Source organism: Ascidia mentula, chromosome 8 (assembly GCF_947561715.1).
Source record: "Ascidia mentula chromosome 8, kaAscMent1.1, whole genome shotgun sequence".
In the NCBI taxonomy this organism is placed as follows: Eukaryota; Metazoa; Chordata; class Ascidiacea; order Phlebobranchia; family Ascidiidae; genus Ascidia; species Ascidia mentula.
The window spans coordinates 7,933,744-7,954,372 of record NC_138573.1 but is presented as its reverse complement, the minus strand read 5'-3'; the positions used below and the strand labels follow the sequence as shown (position 1 = coordinate 7,954,372).

The following is a 20,629-nucleotide window of genomic DNA, read 5'->3' as shown; positions in this document are numbered from 1 at the left end:
CATTTTGTGATAGTATCATCACAGGTAAAGTGTACTGTTTTCATTGTTACTTCCCCGATTGGACCGAAAAGAATGCAATCAATATTTGACAAAGTTATGCTTGTTTAAGATACGAGTATTGGTGGATGAGCAAACATTTTTTTTTTGCAAACGCGTGCATTTCAGGTAAGCGTTATCTACCGTCAACACCCTCTTACGATAAAGGAAATTCCCACAAGCAAACTTTTACGACGCTTCCGAGCACACATCGAGTCACATACAGAGGTTATTGGGATGGACACTCGTTGGGGTTAACGACACCAAGCTGTGGTATATGACCCCACAATGCGCTGAACATTTCCTAAAAATGGATAAAAGGTCATTATTTTCCACCATAGTGATTGTTACAATTGATGGACCAATGGAAAGGCAACAAAGTGGAATAATAACCATTTTGAAGCGAATAACATGTTTGTCAGTTTTTTTGTACCCTTATGCGATGCCAATGCCAACGAGGTCTACCTCCATCCTAACCTAACACTAATGTTGACAAACAACCCTTTGTAAAGCAAAAGCAACGCCGCGTTGTTTTACCGCGTCGCTGGTTTTTACTTTCGACCACAGGTCTGTGGTGCGGGTAAGTCACTTCGTTAACAACGTGCGATTGATTGCCATTGTTTCGGCAATTGGAGAACAACCGAGCGGTCGAAGTAAGCCCAGAATCTGACACTTTCTCACGAGGGGTGGGAACGCGCGACGGCCATTGTGACACAATGTCCAATGAAAATAGACGGCGTTAGTACAACCAACACACCCACCAGCAATGTGTGCACAGCGACAATGGCGACAAGACTGATTGCCCACGAAAAGTCAATGCCAGTGAACGTGCCAATTACCCACCGACGATTCCCAACCTGAGATTTCATTTTGATGGAATTTCGGACTTCTGGCTGTGATTGTGCCCCACGATCGGCAACGTGTCATTAAGTATATTTATTTGAGGGCGAATCGAAATAACACCGAGCGACCTTGCGCTTGATCTTGAATGCGGACTTTGCCACCAGTTTCAACCTGTATTACGCGATGTGTAAAGAATGTGCGGACCTATTGTACTTGTTATCCTGCTAAAACTTCAACTGTGCTCGAATCGCCGACCAATTTCTCAGCAATTTCATTAGGCAGACACAAAAGCACGCAATATATCGATTTAAAATCGAAATGAGGAAGAGGCAAAAGCAACAAACCGGGGCGAGTTGAAAGGGAAAGCTGCCGGCGGAGGATCAATTGTCAATGACAAGCACATAATTGACCCAAACAAACACACTAAGCACAAAGAAAGGCGGATGTGAATAGAATTCACATTAGGGCTGAGACTTCCCGTTGATCACACCGACACAAAAAAAGTTTAGCTTTTAAGCTAGTAAAACGTCGACGAGGTTTCGATGGTATACGTGGAAGGCAACACACAAAACCTACATCGCATTTACTTTTACTTTAAAAGGTTAGCGAGGTTTCGATGGTACAGGAAGCCTGTTGTCGACCTTGGAAGTACAGTATTTGTTAACGCTGATCAGCACACTGTACTAAATTTTGGAGCCTGAAAAACGAGCATCTGCTCCAGTTATTTCCGGACTAGCTGAAACCTAAATCGGGAAAACAAAGTTTGAGGATGAGTTGTAAGTACGTGTTGTCTTTACCAGGGAGTGACCCGAGTCACGTCATATTGTTTGATTCAGACGCTAAACTCACGTGACGTAACGTGGCCCAAAATAGCCGCCGGGGATGGGGGCGGCCTGTTGCCAAGCGCCCACACCAACATCAAGCGCAGGGGGGTGGAATTGACATTAGCTGGCGGGGTCGTAAATTTTCCCAAACAAATCGATTCGCCCTTCGCAGGGCAAAAGTGGGAAAATACATTACATCATCCGGAATTTGATTAAACATTAAGCGGGCGGGACGGATGACTTCAACGCTGACACTGCATCGGGTGGCAGGCAATTTCAACAGCGACTGCCGCCACGAATGGATTCTTATTTACGACAGGAGAGGACGTTATGCTACAACCCCGCGCACTTTGTACAGTCCAAGTGTGTACACTGTGTACTGTGTAGTGTATACCGGGTCACGCGGGCGGGGTAGGGGCAGGGACAGGTGCAGGCATTTATTTGACACCGAAAATGCTTCACTGTAACTGCTGGCGGTCGTTAAACCGCAATCCTGTGACAGGTTGTCCGATCTGTGACCGCACTTGCTGCGAACAAGCGCCATTGTTGTATTGAATGCCTTCGGTGGTTTGCATTCCACTCTCGCCTGTGCAACCTTTCGTACAACTTCCATATTTGAACATAAGGCACCAGCGCAAATCCCAGTGCTAACGAACACATGACCTAAGCAACTTTTGTTATGTTTCAGTATACGGACAATTGTGTATTACAAGCGGGTAATACGTCAGGAAATATACACAGGACCGATGCAACGACTGTCAAGTTTGTTGATGATTTGAAATCATGTAGCAATATTACCTCACCAATTAACCGTTACTTTTTACAAGCAAACGTTTAAAACACGTCGAGCTTTTGGTGGAAGCAACTAGAACCACACCACACCCAGCACGCACCATGACACATGAGACTGCGTTTTACATACATATATACAATAAAAGCGAAGAAGACTTCCAGATTATAAGATTTCTGAATTGTCATTTGCTGTGAACAAATCTTTCCAACACCACTTACCCAGTGTACATACTGTAAATTGCCTCACTCGATCTTCGCATCATCGGGTTTCTGGGCAACGAGCAATAGAAATCCATTCTTGCCTATAATTTCCTTGCAACAACATGTACCCACGCCACGTTTGCACCTGTTCCACTAATGTTTTTACAAAATCCCTACACTGAAAACATGACACACGGTTAAGCACGCCGCCAAAGCAACAGTTACACTTTCCACCAGGCACTTGTCCTTCCAGGTAAACTTAGAAAGCTTTCGCCTGTCTGGCAGCCACCTTTTTTCTCGTACTTGAAGCCGTTGAAAGGGAGGAGGCACACAACAACAATGGATCCCCGAGTCCCGCACTGTCGCCGCTTTCGGGCAACAGTGCCTCGTAAATGTTTAACTTAATCGCTTTTCGCCCTTTTCCCCGCTTCTCGCGAATAACAGGAGGGCAATTGTGAGCAGTCGTCCCGTCCGGAGCCAGGATTACCGAAATGTCGCTTTGACGGTTTTAATGTGACGAATGCAGTGCGGGCAAACAGCATTTGATGATCACAATACGCACGCCATCTTTACAGCGATGATGAAGAGAAAGAACAATTGCTGAAATATTGAAGAATCGCGGCGCAAGAACAAACCTTGGTAAATCGTAATTCAATTGTGAGTCACCAAGCTAATCAACCACTAAACAAACCATGTACGTACGCAACCTCAATAACCCTATACTCGCCTTGTGTTTGGGCAGAAGCACAAACACATATGCTCATATTCAGTGTCTACCTGTGCTAAAACGGTCGGCCGAACCTTAACGGATAAGTTTAGGCCTTTCACTTTTAAGAAAGCGACTCAAGCGCTTCAGCAAACCTGAAAAGTGCGAATGACGTAGTTAAGGGTTACGGTCTGGCCACCGTTTTTCGACCAAAGGGATTTTAGTCAACCTCACGTGGTCGGTATATTTAGAGTGGACCTGGCGGCGATAAAGACTCCACACACGTCATTGCGCCAATAACTTGGACGATGAACTGTGATATACACAAAGCCACATTTATAGGCGATTCCTTGAAACGAATTGACGTCACAACCTGAGACAATCAAATAAGTTTTATCGTTGAGGTTGGCAAGTACATTTACTATGAGAAAAAAGTGCCGTTATCTTTTCTTCGGGCGACGTTGCAAAATTTAAAGCAAACATACGCGTGGGAGGAGTAACTCACAACGCGAAAGTCGTTTGTTGAAAGGAAAAAACCCTAATGTCCAACGTCGCGTACAGTTATTTCAACATTGAACGAGTCTCGCCTTTGTTGTAGGAATGTAAATTTGTCATCGCCGCTAATCCCGGCTTTTTCTTGTATCAACAGAGGGCTGACATGTGTGGACAATGAGACAAGCGCGAGAGCCGGTTTAACTTGAATGTTAACAACTGCACGTGTGTTAGCTCTGATCGTGTGATCGTGTCTGTAATACTCGGATATCAATTTGCACTAGGTTACGCATAAGATGCAAAAGTCAAAACCACTTAGAAATTTGCGACGTCAAACAACTTAATAATATTAAAATATTGCCAAGTATAGTTATTAGGAATAATAAATAATACGCAAGACTCGTGAGCGAATATATATAGGAGCGTATATTGATGGCTGTGTGTTACAATGGCTATGTGTTTTTGCTTTCTTATTATCTGTAACTGAAACAAACCGCAACCAACACTTCGAGAAGGTCCACAACGTTTCCTGTTAATCCGTGTTCGCACAAACCCGTATCTTTGCCAATTTGGCACATCCCATACCAGTATACTATTTACAATCACAACGCCAAATCGACGAAGGAAAGCACCACAAAGCACAAACCACATCTCCCTGTCATGACTAAAGAATGCACACATTATTGGCTTGCTTTCGTATGCCGAGATTTGGCCCCTGCCGCGGGACACCGTGAAGTGCTGCTAGTAGCACACCTGACATACCAACGCGTCTACTATACACAGCTTACAACACAAGCTACGTCCTGCTGCGTTGCGCCACAACCTTACTAACAAACACGTGTGGATCGCATACAGTCGGGACGCCGCGAGAGTCTCTCATGTTCAACCATGCGAAAACAAACAAAGAAAAACCTTGGCTGACAAGTGGACACCCTCCAGGCTTGTCGTCATTAATTAACCGCGTAACCATCGAGTTAGACCCAACAGGGACTCGACGCCCTCCGGTCGAGCACACGTCGCCACCGACGTCGGTAAACACCTGCTTTCGTCGCCAGGCGGTTCCGAGGCGACTTACCGGACGTGTCGAGGAATTTTTGGAAGAGAAGCATGCGCTAAACATCCTATACAATTTAAAAGTGATGGCTCGTTGTGATTTTATGTTTGAAAACTTCGTGCTGCAGTTGCAACGTTTTGCAACTCGGATATGAAGGTATCGTTAGACTTGGCCCGCAGGATACACGCCGTTCACTCTGCTACTCTCCCGTTGCAAACTTTGGGGTCTTACCTTTTTCCGTCTGTGCCAATTACGTGTTTACCCGCGTCGGCGAAACTTTTATCCGGGGTCGAAGGCGAAGTCGGAAAGACTTTTGCTCTTGAGACACGCAACTTTAACCTCAGGTCGAAGACGAAAAGGTGAGAGTCTCCATTAAAATCCGACATACGAGGTAACGTTTGCGCTTTCACCACAGCAGTTGTGCCCTTTGGTGTAAGCTGCTCAGAATCCAGCTCGATCAGAGTCACTTCATTCCCTCGCTCCTTCTCCGGCACGGAGCCGAGCACACAGTCAAAGTCTTGGGACAGGCGACGACTGCGCTGCCTACGACGCGGAGGGGGCACTGGCTGTCTTTCGCCGTCCCCGCTGCTGGGTTGAATCCTAGGTGAAGTGTAAGAACGACTTCGAAAGACTCTAGGCGCCGGCGGTGCTTCCCCGCCTTCGAAAAGCTGACGTATACGCGCCAAAGGGTTGTTCTCGGATATTTTGGTGGCATTGCACTTGACGGCTTGCTTCGGTGTCTCGTTGTTAAAGATAGGCAAGGACCTGACACGAGTGAGTCTTTGCTTCAGCACGGCAAGACGCGGGTTTGGCGTATTGTCGCTTTTGGTGTTGGTCGGAAGCTCAGGGGAGCGAACCGTGATTCGTTGATTGAGATCGTTCACCAAATTCGAAGAGTTGCTCAGACGTCTGGTCGTGCGAAATATGGAGTTGCAGGTGTCGGCCGATGACTGCTTGCGGGTACGGGGCAGGGTCGCCATTGTTCTTTCTTTTCTTGCTCATTAAATCCGACGTATATGGATATTAAACACTCAATTGTCAAGCTCTGAGGCAACTACCCTAGCAGTATCTTCAACAAAGTGATCAACCAAAGATACATATTCAATACCTGCATCAATAACTCGAAAATTTCAACAAAATCGCAAAAAAAACATTTCAGTTTGGTTTACACAGGTAAAATGTACCAACGTTTACGTTAAAGCGCTCAACAACGTTATGCACACGTCCCCACGCGTCCTCAAACGAGACTGTCACAACAGGTTCGTCAAAGGAGTCAGCACAATCGTGCGACGGTGACTGCAATCACACGCGTTAGATCTGACGATATCTGAGCAATCAGACGGGTGCAATCACACAGGCGCGCAATTTATTCAGGGCGCCGCCAATGCTCCATTATGGTACTGTGCGTTTTACAGAGAAAAAAACGACAACACACTGCATAGAAATATCCACACGCGAACGACATGGAAATGACGTATGCCCTGTTGACGGGAATAACATTGCACAGCTCACCTCAGTTACAATGCTGTTATTGAAACGTTGATTGCAATGATTGCAATAAACGCAAAAGTGTCGTAACGCGATAAATATCTAGCTTTCAACAAATTAGCAATTCTGTGTCTGTGCAAGTGTGACGAGCTATATGTTTACTGTGGCAGCTGTTTCAGAGAGCTCAAAAACGACAACAATTCACATGCCTGCTCACTTAGTGCACATAAAATACTGTTATATCATGCACACATAAACAGATGCTTACTCAAAACCACATGCTATCGCTTATGACGTAACACACGCCTGCGGACTGCGTCCGAAACACACCACACACAACATCCACCAGATACCACAATATTAATTACAACAGGCAGCCTTCGCGACAGCCCAAAATACGACACCGCCGCTAACTAATAATTAAGGCAGGAGCAGCGGAAAGGGCCAGGTCTCGTTCAGCAGCAATATGGGTACAGTGACCTGCAATTTCGCTTTTCTGCAAGATGACGAGCCAATACAGGATACGTCAGAGTGCACGACAAGCCTTAAATGGCCACTGCCAAACTCGCGTATCATGCGAAGGAATATGAGCGTAGGCGGAAACACACCAGAGCCGTACATTCAACGTTCCATTGCATAGGACAGTGGCTCCGTGTGTGTGTGGGCATGCCCTGGAACGTCTCGCCACCAAAACACAATGGCCATAAGGGCGCCGTTGTAAGAAACTATAAATAGGAGTTGGATAGAAAGGACTTCTGTGCAAAGTGCTCCAAGCTGGCTTTGAATGGGCATTGACCGACCGTCGATGGACTGACATGCGGCTCGGCCGGGGAGTTATTCAATAACTGAATCAGTTTGACAACAAATGAGATAAACTTCGTTAACACATCGCAATTCACCTTCTACAAACGAAGTCAACTGAAAGTTTTAATATCACGCGCAAAACGGATTTCCCGGTATAATAGCCTTCGCACAAATATCACTTTCCTGAAGCCTCGCCCATTTAATTAGCCGTGGGTCCAGATTTGGTGAAACTGGAAGTCTTGTAGCAAAAGACATATAAGTTACATGCCAGTAATATGGGCTAAAATTTAAATACACTATCACGTCATTTGTGGCATCAACGTGATTAATGTATGTGCCATAAATTAACGACGCGTTAACGTCGCAACCTCGATCCAACTGCAACGAAATGCGTTGACCTCTCATTTTGAAAATTTGTCACACGCTAGTGCGTCCAAAACTATGACGTCAATTAATATAACAAACCTATTGCAAGGTCATTTGCCCCCAACAAAAGAAAAACGGATACAGCTGCAATACCTCACCAGTGACACCACGAGGCCAAACAACGCCTAAACTAACAAAACGGCTTCGAGTCGTAAACTCAATAATCAGGAATGTTCGCAGTTGAAATGGCCTGACAATTTCATCCACGAAATTCACACGCTCGTGCAATAGCGGCCCAGAAGAATATATTTGTTTTGTTTTTGTAGTGCTAGCACAAACACATGTTACAGTTAAATGTATGCCCCGGGTCGTGAGTTTAAACCTCGTGATTTTTGGATGAAACGGGGTTTGGATCCAGCTTGTGCGTTGTAGGTAAACTTATTGATTGATATAAAATAGCTGAGATCGCCAAGTAATGGCCTGCTGAGTGGGACGATCCTGAATGTCATGCGATTGCTTGAAACACTTTTGGGTTGTTGCAGTACTGTATTTACCTTTCCACTTCCAAGACGAGTCTGTGGCGAGATTGCTTGACAAACTGAATTGCTTCGGATCGCATTCCACTCAGTTGGACGTTGTTAATGCTGAACACCACATCTCCAACGAACAAACCGCCACACTCTGCTTTACCACCTTTTTCCAGCTGATAAAGTGAAAGTATTGGGTTATGGTAAGTAATGGGTTATTTACATGAAATTGTTGTGGGTTGAAGTATATACATCAAAGCTGCGTTAATATCTACTCAACATGTTTTAAAATGACAACAGGACAATAACAAACCAGTTCAGGTTACAAGCCATCTAGACTCCTTAAAGCTGTCTGTCTAGAGCTTGGAACAGGTTTATCCTAAAACTTTAAATTTTATTATTCCTTCCAGTCTGTTTAAATGCCAATAAGTTTATCAGGGGCATTTGATTTAATACATAGCTACATGAAGTTAACAACTAATAAGGTGATAGGCCTTAGTTCACCCCTTAATTAGATTTGGTGGGCCTTGTGAAAAATGCAGAATTTTATCTCACAAAAAAACAACAAATACACCATTTATGGTTTTAACTACAAACAAGGCCTGTCTAAATTTGAAGTAAAATCAAGCAAAAATACCACCAGCTTAGCTTAATCAGCCAGTCAATGTGCCTCAGGCACAACAAAACAATGTCTGTAAGTAGTCAACCAGACATATGGAATGTACATTCCTATTCATCTATGATGCCAGTGCAATGTAAGTAACATGAAATATAAATGTTGACTCTTCTTTAAGCGAAGGCATGTTACATCTTTCAAAATGCTTATGGCCCTGTGATTATACCCAATACATTTTATTTGCAAACCATATGGAATATATGTAGCTGTGTTGATAAAACTTGTCAGCGCTAATTTTTCGACAATTAAAAAATTATCCACAAGCATAAATCAAACCATAACACTTCTCCATTTCCTGTAATAAGGAAGTAATACACAATAAAAAGGGATACAGGAAGTAATTAAGACTGATCCTCTACAAAATTAACACAAAATATATTACAATATCCTACTTGTGTATAACACTGTAGGTCAAGCTCAAGAAATTGTACTTACTTTTGAAACAACCAGTGGCTTGTTACTCTCCTGGCCTCCTTTTATTGAGAAACCCCAAGGTCTACCTCCACATAATATGACTTCTATCCTTTCTCTTCTTGAACCCATCATATTACCATTTACAAAACTCTGATTGATTTCACATTGCAAAATATATTTCATTCAAGTTTAAAACATACAAAGGTAGTTATCTGTTTACAAACAAACATGGATTAGAGAACATGGTATATTCACTCTGGGCCAACATAAATGTTAATAAACAAAACTCGGCATTGGAAGTTGGATTGGGGATACACGCCTTTTGAAACCGAGTGGTATATACTATTTCCACTGTACTTTTATATCAATATGAATTATACTTCAAATTGTTTTGATGGTCCTGGGTGCATATATTCCTAAATACAACTTCGGATCAGTCACAAAAAAAGTGGGTGCTAAATATCTTTGTATAGTTTCTGCTTGACTATTTCATACAATACCTAGATTACAAAACCAAGCTAGTAAAACAGTTTGTATGTAAATGTATTGTCGTAGTAATACAGTTTTGTTTTGTAAGCAGTAAAGTCACATTTGAGATAATGCTACAAATCATATACAGTATACAGCTCATAATTTACATAAAACTAATTACAAACAAAAGCACCATACTACATAGTAGTCAAAGTCATCAGCTAGTTTTTCATACTAATAGACTTCAGCTGGTCCATTTAACATTATCAAGTTATAAAAGGGTATACAAAATAAACCGTATCAATTGAACAATTATAATTCTCATAAATTGAGACAAAAATCAATTACAAAATTTACAGTCTGAACAAATTATATCTTTCAACAAAATAACTCACATCTCACAAATAACGAACTAATAACAACACCCTTGAAATGAAAACCAATTGTTTTCAATAGTACTGTGCGTGCACCCAACTCATAAAAAAACATTGCCGGTATTTACTTTAAAATACAGACAAAAAACATTCCAAAAGTACCATGTATTGCCACATAAAAGCATGCTAAATGTAGGCCTACTGTACTTCACGCATCTAGTTCTTGGTGTAAATTACAGCAAAACAAATGTGCCTAAACATCATGCATACCGATATCATTAGCTCTTCTCTTGCTTGGGAGATACGTTCCGGTAAATAACTTTACATGCTTCACTAGAGATTGTATTACGTACTTGAAAAGGCGAGTTTGCGTCACCATTTGTCGTTTCCCACTCGACCTGACTCAACTTTAAAAGACACTTTTCTTAAAAAATGCTTCTAAACGTACATTTTTGCTGGATTCAAGCAGTCTTAACCACCAAAGTAAAATGTATTTGCTTTGTTGTTGTTTTGCTGTAGAGTTATTTACTTACTTTACGGCAGCAAAAGTAGGACTTTTTTCTTTCGTGCGACACAAATTTGTATAGCAATGGCATGACTTGTTTTCCAAAGTACTGGTATGGGATTGTGCGGTAGGTTTGGTGATATACGGTAAGTTATCACTTTCTTGAATTGTAAATCATTACTAACCATGCATACTCAAAAGAGAGTTGCTCTGGTGCTCATGTGCAACTTGTTCTGATCAACGTTTAGGAGTCACGTAGGAAATTATAAGATTGTTTTTTTATGAGTGGAAGTGCCATGTTTTCTAGCAGAGCATGACTGTATTTTACCTTTAATATGGGTGTACGTTGGAGCAATCGCAGTGTCGGTGTGGACTTCGCTCTGTTAAGTAGACCTACTTGTCAAACCAAACTTTGTAAAAAAAATCTTCAAATACTAACATAAAAAGGCATTTTGTCCACATTTCGCATGGAAAAAAAATCAAGACACAAGTACTGTTTTATTCTTTTCATTGCTTTTGCACAAGTGGAGAAACGCACAATTCGAAAAATAGCTATTACCTAAAATTTGCAATGTTTTATCACTGAAGCTACGTAAATCTGGCATGCGGTTTTTACGTGAAAACGATTGGAGTGGAGACAATTTTCTGGAAAAGTGTGGTTGCGCAATTGCATCTCACAACTTCAGTATGGTGGGAGCGATCATCTTGGGCGTTGCGTAATATTCACATGACTTCGGCGGTTGGTTATCTATCACTGTGGTGGTAATGTTATCTTCAGAAAATCCAGCTTCAACTAAGTGTTGCACCTGCGTCTCCTGTGAAGGCAAAAAAGCAGCGCTGCATTACGCACACTTCGAACTTTGGATCCCCAGCGTAATTGTCTCACAAGTTTAATACAAGTTTTGAAGGTCACAAAGCAGAAAGCAGTGAACCCACAATAAAATCCGTCTCTTGACATTGGTATGTGCATTTTGACAGTATAACAATATGCCTATTACCGCAAATTGGATTGTATTTTATTTTGCGACAAAGAATTACATAAAAAAATGTTTTTATGGTTTGGTATGGACAAGGACAATCCTAATAGTTTTATTGTAACGTTGGAAATAAGCACGCAATGAATATAAGGGATGCACGGATGGACCGAAAGTTCGGTTAGCCGAATTTATTCGACGGAAACTAAGGTTTTGATAATTATTCGGTTTCAGCTGGATATTTTTGCAAAATTCGGCCGAAACCGAAACTTTTTTGAAGCATGCAACGCTGATACGCAAAGTTGAGCATAGATTAGAATCATTGTTCAAACTGAACGAATGTGTTCGCTTTCGGCCGAATAAAAAAAATGCTGTTTCGGTGCATCACTAATGAATATACGTAGTAAATAAATCTTCAATGAATCAGAAACACATCCGCGGCACTATGTCTTTTCGTTTCTAAATATAGCAACACTTACTTTAAACATTTTCGTGATGTCTGTGTACTTGCTTTTCATCATATCACCCCAAGATGTTAAGTTGCAGTAAGTAAGCACACCGCCCGGCTTAAGCAGCCTGTAGGCGTGTTTTTTGATAAAGTTGAACTGATGGGTGTGCCACTCGTGCTCAGACAACGGGTAGGTGTCGTATAGTATTCCTTTGTAACAGCGCATATATAAATGTCGAATGGCAGCCTAACAAAAGTTAATAAATAGCACTTACCATCAAAATGGCTACTTGGAAGCATTGCTACCACATCTTCCCACATTCCTTTCAAAGGCACAACCTTACAGAAGAAATATAAAGTTAACCATATCCTGTTTACATAATGTTTGACTTACGTTGTGCGGCTGCTTGGCGCCCCATTGCTGAAGCCTTTCAAAAACCCCATCGTTACATTCAATAATCCAGTGGTCGGTGATGTTGGCCTCTTGAACCTTGGTGGCGGCTATTCCCATTCCAAAACCAATCTCCAAAACGTGGCCGCCTACAAAAGCAAAATTACGAAAGTGCACCAGTAGTATAAGAAGAACCTACCTTTACTGGACGCAATGGTTGCCAACAAGTGCATATATGGCGTTTCCCACCTCTCCATTACTGGTTTCCCTAGAATCTTCAGGTTCGAGTCGCTTTTATCATAATCAGCGCTGGCGACTGTCCACGCAGGTTTGCAATCTTCACCAGTCCCAAAAATAGGTTTAGCTATAGACACCATTGTTTTTACTGCAGCGAACAAAGCACAGACGTTACAGTTAGCTATGTCAGATCATGGAAGAGTGGCGCACGTGTTAACTGCACAAACGCAAAGTCATGTACAGTTCGCACGTTCAAAGTTAATGATAAACCTGTCTGCTGTATTAGTACAATATAGCATCGGGCCCATTACTGGCCCTTTTTCTAGTCTTGGTATCGAAAGCTCTCGCAGCGTATTGGTCTTTACCCAGTGATGCCTCAAACTGAATTAGTTGTATTGTATCATTAATATATTCTTGCCATTGGGATGAAGAGCGAAAAGTTTTGGTTGGATTTTACTTTCAGATGTATTTTTACCTGTAACGACTTTTTATCTAATTCACATTAGACGCAGTAATAAAAAATTGGACTTCATGTGACCGAGGAAGTTTCTTTCTCATAAAGCAACCCAGCAGAACAGTGTATATCCATTTGAAACGCTACATTTAAATATTCACAAAGCAGAAAAACAAATACTCTAAAACTTTAAAGTATTCATTTGCAACCTTCGCATGGCAAAGTCCAAAGCGGGCTCGCTATTTAATCAAAACTAACTAAGCTTTTAACCTACAGAAACAAACCCTACTTACTGCCCACCACGTTGCTCACAGTACTGTAGTGTAGTAGTAGCAGAAACACAATAGATAAGAACACGAACAGGTAACATAAACTAAAAATGGTCATTATGACATAACAAAATGTAGCAAAGCAGAAGCGAATTCGGAAAATTTATTTGCGAGCACCTGCGTATCTACGAATATATTTTTTTTAAATGCAGTTTGTCTGACATAATTACACGAATAACCACTTTCAATCGAGAATAATAATTTTCTAAGCATTCAACTGTAGACCTATTTGCACAAACGCAACACAAAAAGCAACAACACTAATTTGAATCTCACATCTGACATTATATATTGTGCAGATAAAAACAAAGTTACCAAAAATAACTATCTCGACACAAATAGCCCAAATATGCCAACTCTACCTTAAAAGTTTTCAACTTTTGTGTGTTAAAAAGGTTGTAAATTGCCTTATCTAAACTGTAAACTTCTACCAGAGTCCTTCGGCACGATAATTGTATTTGTGATCCTTTTACGTATGAGAACTGGCAGAAGACATTGGAAATGTGTTAATTACTGCTGTGGTATACCGTTACCCAAAAAGCAGGAATGGCCAGGAATACCAATCAGGTTTTCTTTGTGTTCGTTAAACAAATATCTACATGCGCTTTCGTTTGCTTCGTTTCTAATTCCCCGTTTCACCCCCTAATCATATTTTAGAACAAAATATAATCGTAAAAAAATCAAAAAACGTAAAAAAATTAAAATGTCTTGTCTGTTTATTTCCTTCGCCCTTTGGCACCGAAAGCGACATATACGCAATTATCTACATGCGTTTTCGTATGCTTCCAATTTTCCCTTTCAACTCTTCTGGAAATAAAATCATTACCTTTGCTATTGGCAAAGTGTGGGTTAAAATGTAACAAAAAGGCGCAACAGCGTGTGCCATTAAATTTGCCTTGTGTTTATTTATTTCCTTTGCGTTTCCCAATCGAGCAATAACAATGTGTATACAGCGAGTTTAAAAGATGTACCTATCAATGTAATTTATCATTATCGGACCCAACGGCGAAGAAGGAACGGAAATGTTTGGGGTTTTACGCGATGAATCCCAATTTGCGATTAAACAGAGAAGTGAAAGCCGTAGAATGAAAGCAGTTTTATAGGATATCAAGAATAAAACCATCACACGACAACGTATTTTGAAGATGAGTTGTATTGTATGAATTGCTTCAATATGTTCACCTCCTAATCACATTTTTGAAACAAATAAAATCATTACTTTTGACATTTGCTGCAGGGACGAAATACGTGTTTTTTCGTAAATGCCTCTTACTTCTTTCAAAAACACAAGCAATTTTCCTGTGAATAATCGCAATCCAATAAAACTAGGTGTAACCCCTACAACGTAAAAAAATCACGTTGCCTTGTCTGTTTATTTCCTTCGCCCTTTGGCACCGAATAATCACAAAGATTTGCCGGGCATAAACAGACGCACACTTTTTATGCAGTTTATGTGCTCAAAGTCCGTGGGTTTATTTATATCTTGTGCGTAACTTCTTCGAAGAAGAACTGTGGCACAAAAATGAATTACGTAAACGCTCGATGACATAAATGATTTTAAGAGTAAAACTGTTGTTTGTAGAAAATTCAGTAATGGTACCAAAACAACGCTTTGTGATGATTTATTGCACGCGTTTCTTCAAATTATCAAAGAATCACCGTTTCCTTTAATTTGAAATTGCTTGAGCAACTTCCGGATGGTGAAATGATAATGCATTTAGATCCCTAAATAACCACAGATGTAAGTTTATTTTTAAAAAAGTATAAGTTTTAGTAGAACTGACACTATAGTAATGTTTTCATTTTTCTTTTCCATTTTGCACAAGTAAAGAGATGCCATAATTCTACGAATAAATCTTTTCCAAAACTTAGCAATGTTTCATCAGCAAGAAGCTACCTAAATCTGACAAGCGGATTTTATTGAATGATACCTGGCAAGCTGTTGCCAAAATAGGGGCAAAGCTGTTACCTCCGCCTCTGCTGGAAAAATAAGCTCGCGAGCTCCACCAAGCGTTGTTTGTTGCGACGACCATGTCACCAGATTGTTCATACAGTCATGAACGTTAAATGACTGTAATGACAAACAGACATGCTGGTTGCTATTTTCTGTCTATTTCTAACATTTGTGCGTTAAAAGCTAAGTTATATCTTTATAAAAATTATAAATGTGCTCATTTTCGTACTGTGTGCCTGCGTGTACTGATTAATTAGTTTGTCAGTCATTATAGCAGACTGTGGCATTTGCATTAAGAATTCAATGAAACTTTAGCAGAAGTTTCGAATTGAGTCAGCTGATATATTAGTAAAAATCGATTTCGCCTGAACTGGCATCCTCAGTTTCTACAAACAGTATTACTGTGGCATTTGCATTATTATAAACGTAACTGCACCAAACTCTAAGAACCATTACGTAATTTTTTTTCAATTGAAAACTTGTAGTAACCTTCTATGTCAACACAAAGTTGCGTCTATGATGGAAACCCTCGTCATAGGCTGAAGTGTCACTTTAACAAAGGCCCTTAAGACAATCGATTTTCACCAGTCTATTCGAAGTACGTTGCACAAAAAAAGTTTTTTGTGAATAAACAAATATATCAAAAGGAACTTTTTTATAATAATTTCTAACGATCGAAACAAACGATGAACTTTGGGGCCGGTTTATATTCCTCGAATTTTATGTTAAATATACATTCTTGGTTTCTGTTACACAAATGTGGAAACACTCTGACTTTCCCGTGCTTTTATGTGGGAGGTTATGTTGTCCCGAAACTGACCCACGAAAGCGTCATATAAAACAATTATCTACAAGCGGTTTCGTATGCTTCCAATTTTCCCTTTTACTCTTCTGGAAAATAAAATCATTGCCTGTGCTATTGGCAAAATTTGGGCAATGATTGTATTGTAACAAAAAGGCGGAACAGCGGGTGCAATTAAATTTGCCTTGTGATTATTTATTTTCTTCGCGTTTTGTAACCGAGCAATAACAATGAGTATACAGCGAGTTTAAAGATGTAGCTATCAATGTAATTTATCATTACCGGACGCACACTAGCAGTTGAGCGAAAAGTGTTTATTTATAACGTGTGCCTTGCTTCTTCAAAGAAAAACGACGGCTCGAAAAAGGAACGGAAATGTTTGGGGTTTTACGCGATGACATAATCTCAATTTGTGATTAAACAGAGAAGTGAAAACCGTAGAATGAAGGCAGTTTTATATTTCAAGAATAAAACCATCACACGACAACGTATTTTGAAGATGAGTTTTGACGAATAAAACTGTTTGTCTTCGGAAGATGTAAGAATGACAGCAAAACAACGCCGAAGACGTATTGCATGAATTGCTTCAATATGTTAAAAGGAGTCTTAAAAGAAGACCCATAATTTAATTTTTTTCTTTGTATTTTGCTTGCGCAAAAAATGGTGAAATTTTAATTTATTCAGGTCACTTTATTTCCCCTGTCTGGTGAAATACTGGGAGTTCACCACTTTTACTTCCGTCGCTTTCCCGCGGGGCAGCCCCGACTACAAAAAAAACACTACTTAACAAGCATATTACACAGTAACGTGCGATGATTAAGCCCTTGTTCCAAAAAGTCGAGGATGCTTTAAAATAAAAAATCATGGAAAATATAATGGAAAGTTTTAGTCCCAGGGTATTGCAATAATCAAATTTATATCCCTTCCAATTCAAAAACTCGTAACTTATATGTCGTTCCTCACGTCTGGTCGTACCTTTTCAAACCTCGATCAGAATAATACGCATTGACAACAGTTTAAAGAGCATAAAATTTATTTAAATATGGAATAAACAAAAAACGTAACCTGCTACAAAAAGAAGTAAAATCAAAAATATTGCGAAGAAGGAATTTGCGCTGCTTGTGATTGTACTATCGACTAAAACAGCGCGGGCCGCAAGCGCGAACATAAAGAACAATTTTATAAAACATCTGAAAAAATAAAAATAAAGATCTCTGAAGTATAAAAAGTGCAAATCACGGGATGAACGGAAACGACAGACGGTTTTTTTCTGACTATGCCCTTTGAATGAAAACCTCAGTGTCACGCTTCGATGCCATACCTGGCGGGAGGGGAGTTAGTACGGTGTCGAGATTCGTCAGAACATTGTCGTTGTCTTCGCTGTCTTTTAATACATTAAAGCCCAACAGATTGTTGAGCGTTTCTACAATAACGTCTGCGTTCGCCGGCCCGCTCGCCTTCTTTACTTTGCCATCACCCCGCAGAAACCACCTCTTGCTGCTTCCGGGGAAAACGTATTCGAAGGTATAACAGTTGTCCTTTGCAGCGCATCCCTCAGATTGCAGGCGACATGTCCACTTCGCCCTGTCCAGGTCGTTGTTAGCAAGCGAGATGAGTTCCACCTTTCGGAATAAACCCCGCGTTCTCGGCACTGCGTAGCGACCGCCGATCCGAATAAAACATTGTTGGTCCGTCGACCGCTTGGCAATCAACGTAGATAAAATTCCATGGAGTGCTGGTGCCGCTAGGCACAGCGATTGGAGAAGTAGTAGCGAGACAAATTGTCCCCAGATCAGCACACAGTACTTGTTCATATCTTTCTCAAAGTAGTTTTACAGCTGCACACAGAAAAATACGTTGGATTACTTCGATGGTGTTCTTGCTCACACTGCTTGATTGATGCTTGTGATTCGATGTTACTGGTGTGAAGGCATTTATACGCGCTACCTCAAATTCCCCACTATGCGTAACGCGTCAGATTCGACGTAGCCGAAACCTTACGTTGGATTCAGACGCTTATATGATTAATAAATAAACTCAATTTGGGATTACACCTCGGGTAAGCACCGCATGTGACTCTCTTTCGCCGGTCACCACGTGCTACATTACTACGCAGTCCAAATTTACCGGCCGGACTAAAACTGATAGGCGCTTATCTTGCACACCTGCCACTGCTTTCGGCGCTCAAACTAACAGAAACAAGCACTGAAAGTTTTAGCTGTTAAAGAAGATAGCGCAAATCCTATAATACACGCCTGTGCTGACTTTTGGGCACTACTTCCAGCACGTCGGCGCTGATGATGCCGTGCGCAAGCTACCAAGCAATCGTTACAAATTGCGTGAGCTGCACCTGGGATTCTTCGCGATTGCGAAATGTTTCCTGTTTAAGCACCCTGCTTGTGAGTGAGGGTTGAATCCAAAAAGTTACCAGAGGGGCAACCTGCATTTCAATTAGTTGCGCCTGCACTACAGTAAGTTTAGAGCTTAGAAGTTCGTATGCAGACACTAGTTCGATTGCGACAAGGAAGATTTCAACCGAAACTAAGCGTTTGCGAAACCAGTAGTGTTCGAGCATTGTTGTTGTATTTTGTTCGCGTAGGATAGTTATTACGATGTTTATCAATCGGTTGCCTTCAGACGGTAGACAAAATTCCCCAGAATCGAATTGCTAAAGTTATCTATGCTAATTTTATGAATGCAATACCACCACTAGTAATTTCAGACAGGGGTAGTTCTGAATTTTCGTGGTGTATATATCGCCAAATCGCATACTACAGCAACAGTTGTAGCGTGTATACCGGCGGCACGTTATGAGTTTCTGCTCAAGACTCCAAACTAAACATCACTGCCACAGGAGCACGTGTAGCGGATGCAATTACCAAACATATTGGAGCATGGTACCTCGGTCGGAACAATAAAACGTTTAAGCGTCATGAATTAAGCCATCACGTTTCTGAGTCACTGCCAAATTCTTTCATCCTACGCATTAATAAACAAACGCGCTGCAAAAATTTGTCAGTCACAAAAGCACTGCACATGCAAAACAGTTTGCAGCAGGTGTGCTTTTGACAAACAAACAAACGCACGATGAATTTGGTTTCAATAGTCCTTTCCTTGTAATTCCCCTCCGGTAATTAATCGAGCCCCGATCGCGAGGCACTATAAATTCTGTCGAAAGCAATTGAGTCGCGACAACTGCTTCTCGAGAGCTTTGACAAGTTGCGTGTTATGATCCCCAAGGCTGAAGGAACTTGCGCAATGCGATGAATGTGCACTTTTCGTTTATCAGGCATGCTTGCGATTGTGTTCGCGGCAAGCCACCGACTGGCGACAATGCTTCGACAGTCGAGAGCGCGAAATTCCTCATCAAGTGGTGATGCGGAATGATCGAGCTGTTCTCTATCGTATCGTCCTTATTATATATAGAGCCTTACGGCATAGCGCGACTGACTGGCAGACATCCCCACCTACGCGACGCATTTTCATCGCAACCCGTTGCATTCTGGCTGACGCCGCCCAGAGCAGTCATATCGCAACCAATCATTGCTTGTCAACAAACATCTTAAAAACTTATTTCGCCTTCGTCGCGTTTGCCTCAGTGTGTCTTGCAGTTGTGACCAAGCTTAGGCAAAAAACAACGGCTTTATATGCCTTATCTTTATTACACGTCGATTTTTTTGCAAAATTTTCCCAATTCCTGATCACTAAACGTTTTTTAGTTCATAGTTCAGTCATAGTTGTAACAAATATATTTAGCTCGTGTTGGCCATGTTTGGATTATTTCGAGAAATGTCTGCCATGCGTTTTTCAATTAAAGATCTCTCACATAAAATCGTAAGGTTCTTTCACTTTTGGGGTGATTTGTGTACCATTCCAAAGCGGAAGCCAGTGGTTCTGTGCAAAAGCTTGTACTGAAGCACAATTTTCAACTGGTAAAATTTCTACAAAATTTTTCCCCTTGATCAATCTCAAATGCGCTTTAAGTGTTCAATCTTGTGATAATTCCCGATCCAGATTTAGGACGCAATGTATTACATTTTCAATATACGTGTTTGTCAACGTACCATACACCCCGTTGTTTACCTTTTGTTGGTCTGGCTCACAGAGACCACACGGCGTATGACGTAAATACAGTGTGTATTCGCCGCGTCATACTCAGAGCATGTATGTTAGATGCAAATACAAATAACTATAGACTTTTGCAAACCAGGGTAACGTGGGTGCAAGTTTTTCATTGTGCAGCGTATTGATGCTGCTTTTTGCCAAGCGGCCCTTTAAACCCCAAATGCAAAAGACATTTTAAGCCGCAGAGGATTATTTTTACTCGACGATCAGTAATGTGGCTCCCGATTTAGAGACTTTCGGGGAACTTTGATGCAAAAAAGGCGTAAACTGGATTACATTAATGGACAAAAACCGCAACATTTCCAGGCAAAAGCAAGCATGTCACGCAAAATCGAAACGGAA

General features: G+C 41.1%; 2 protein-coding genes across 10 annotated transcripts in view; both read right to left on the bottom strand.

Moving 5' to 3' along the window:
- Positions 1–9,431, bottom strand: part of LOC145912347 (uncharacterized) — a 54,572-nt gene extending 45,141 nt beyond the window's left edge. For 6 of the 9 annotated variants that reach the window (XM_082999783.1, XM_082999786.1, XM_082999784.1 and 3 more), the window contains exon 1: positions 5,180–5,933. In XM_082999783.1, coding sequence (XP_082855909.1) covers positions 5,180–5,928 — 749 coding nt within the window. In that variant the 5' untranslated portion in view covers positions 5,929–5,933. Of the gene's footprint in view, positions 1–2,714; positions 2,871–5,179; positions 5,934–8,160; positions 8,310–9,244 lie in introns of those variants that run through there. The other 3 variants (XM_082999789.1, XM_082999791.1, XM_082999790.1) reach the window with 2 other exon arrangements.
- Positions 9,432–11,247: 1,816 nt separating this feature from the next.
- On the bottom strand, positions 11,248–12,763 carry LOC145911347 (guanidinoacetate N-methyltransferase-like). Its single transcript, XM_082998663.1, has 5 exons — positions 12,586–12,763; positions 12,390–12,535; positions 12,271–12,334; positions 12,027–12,205; positions 11,248–11,388 (listed from the first exon to the last, which is right to left on the bottom strand). The coding sequence occupies exons 1-5, from the start codon at positions 12,761–12,763 to the stop codon at positions 11,248–11,250; spliced, it is 708 nt and encodes a 235-aa protein (XP_082854789.1).
- Positions 12,764–20,629: the final 7,866 nt, after the last annotated feature.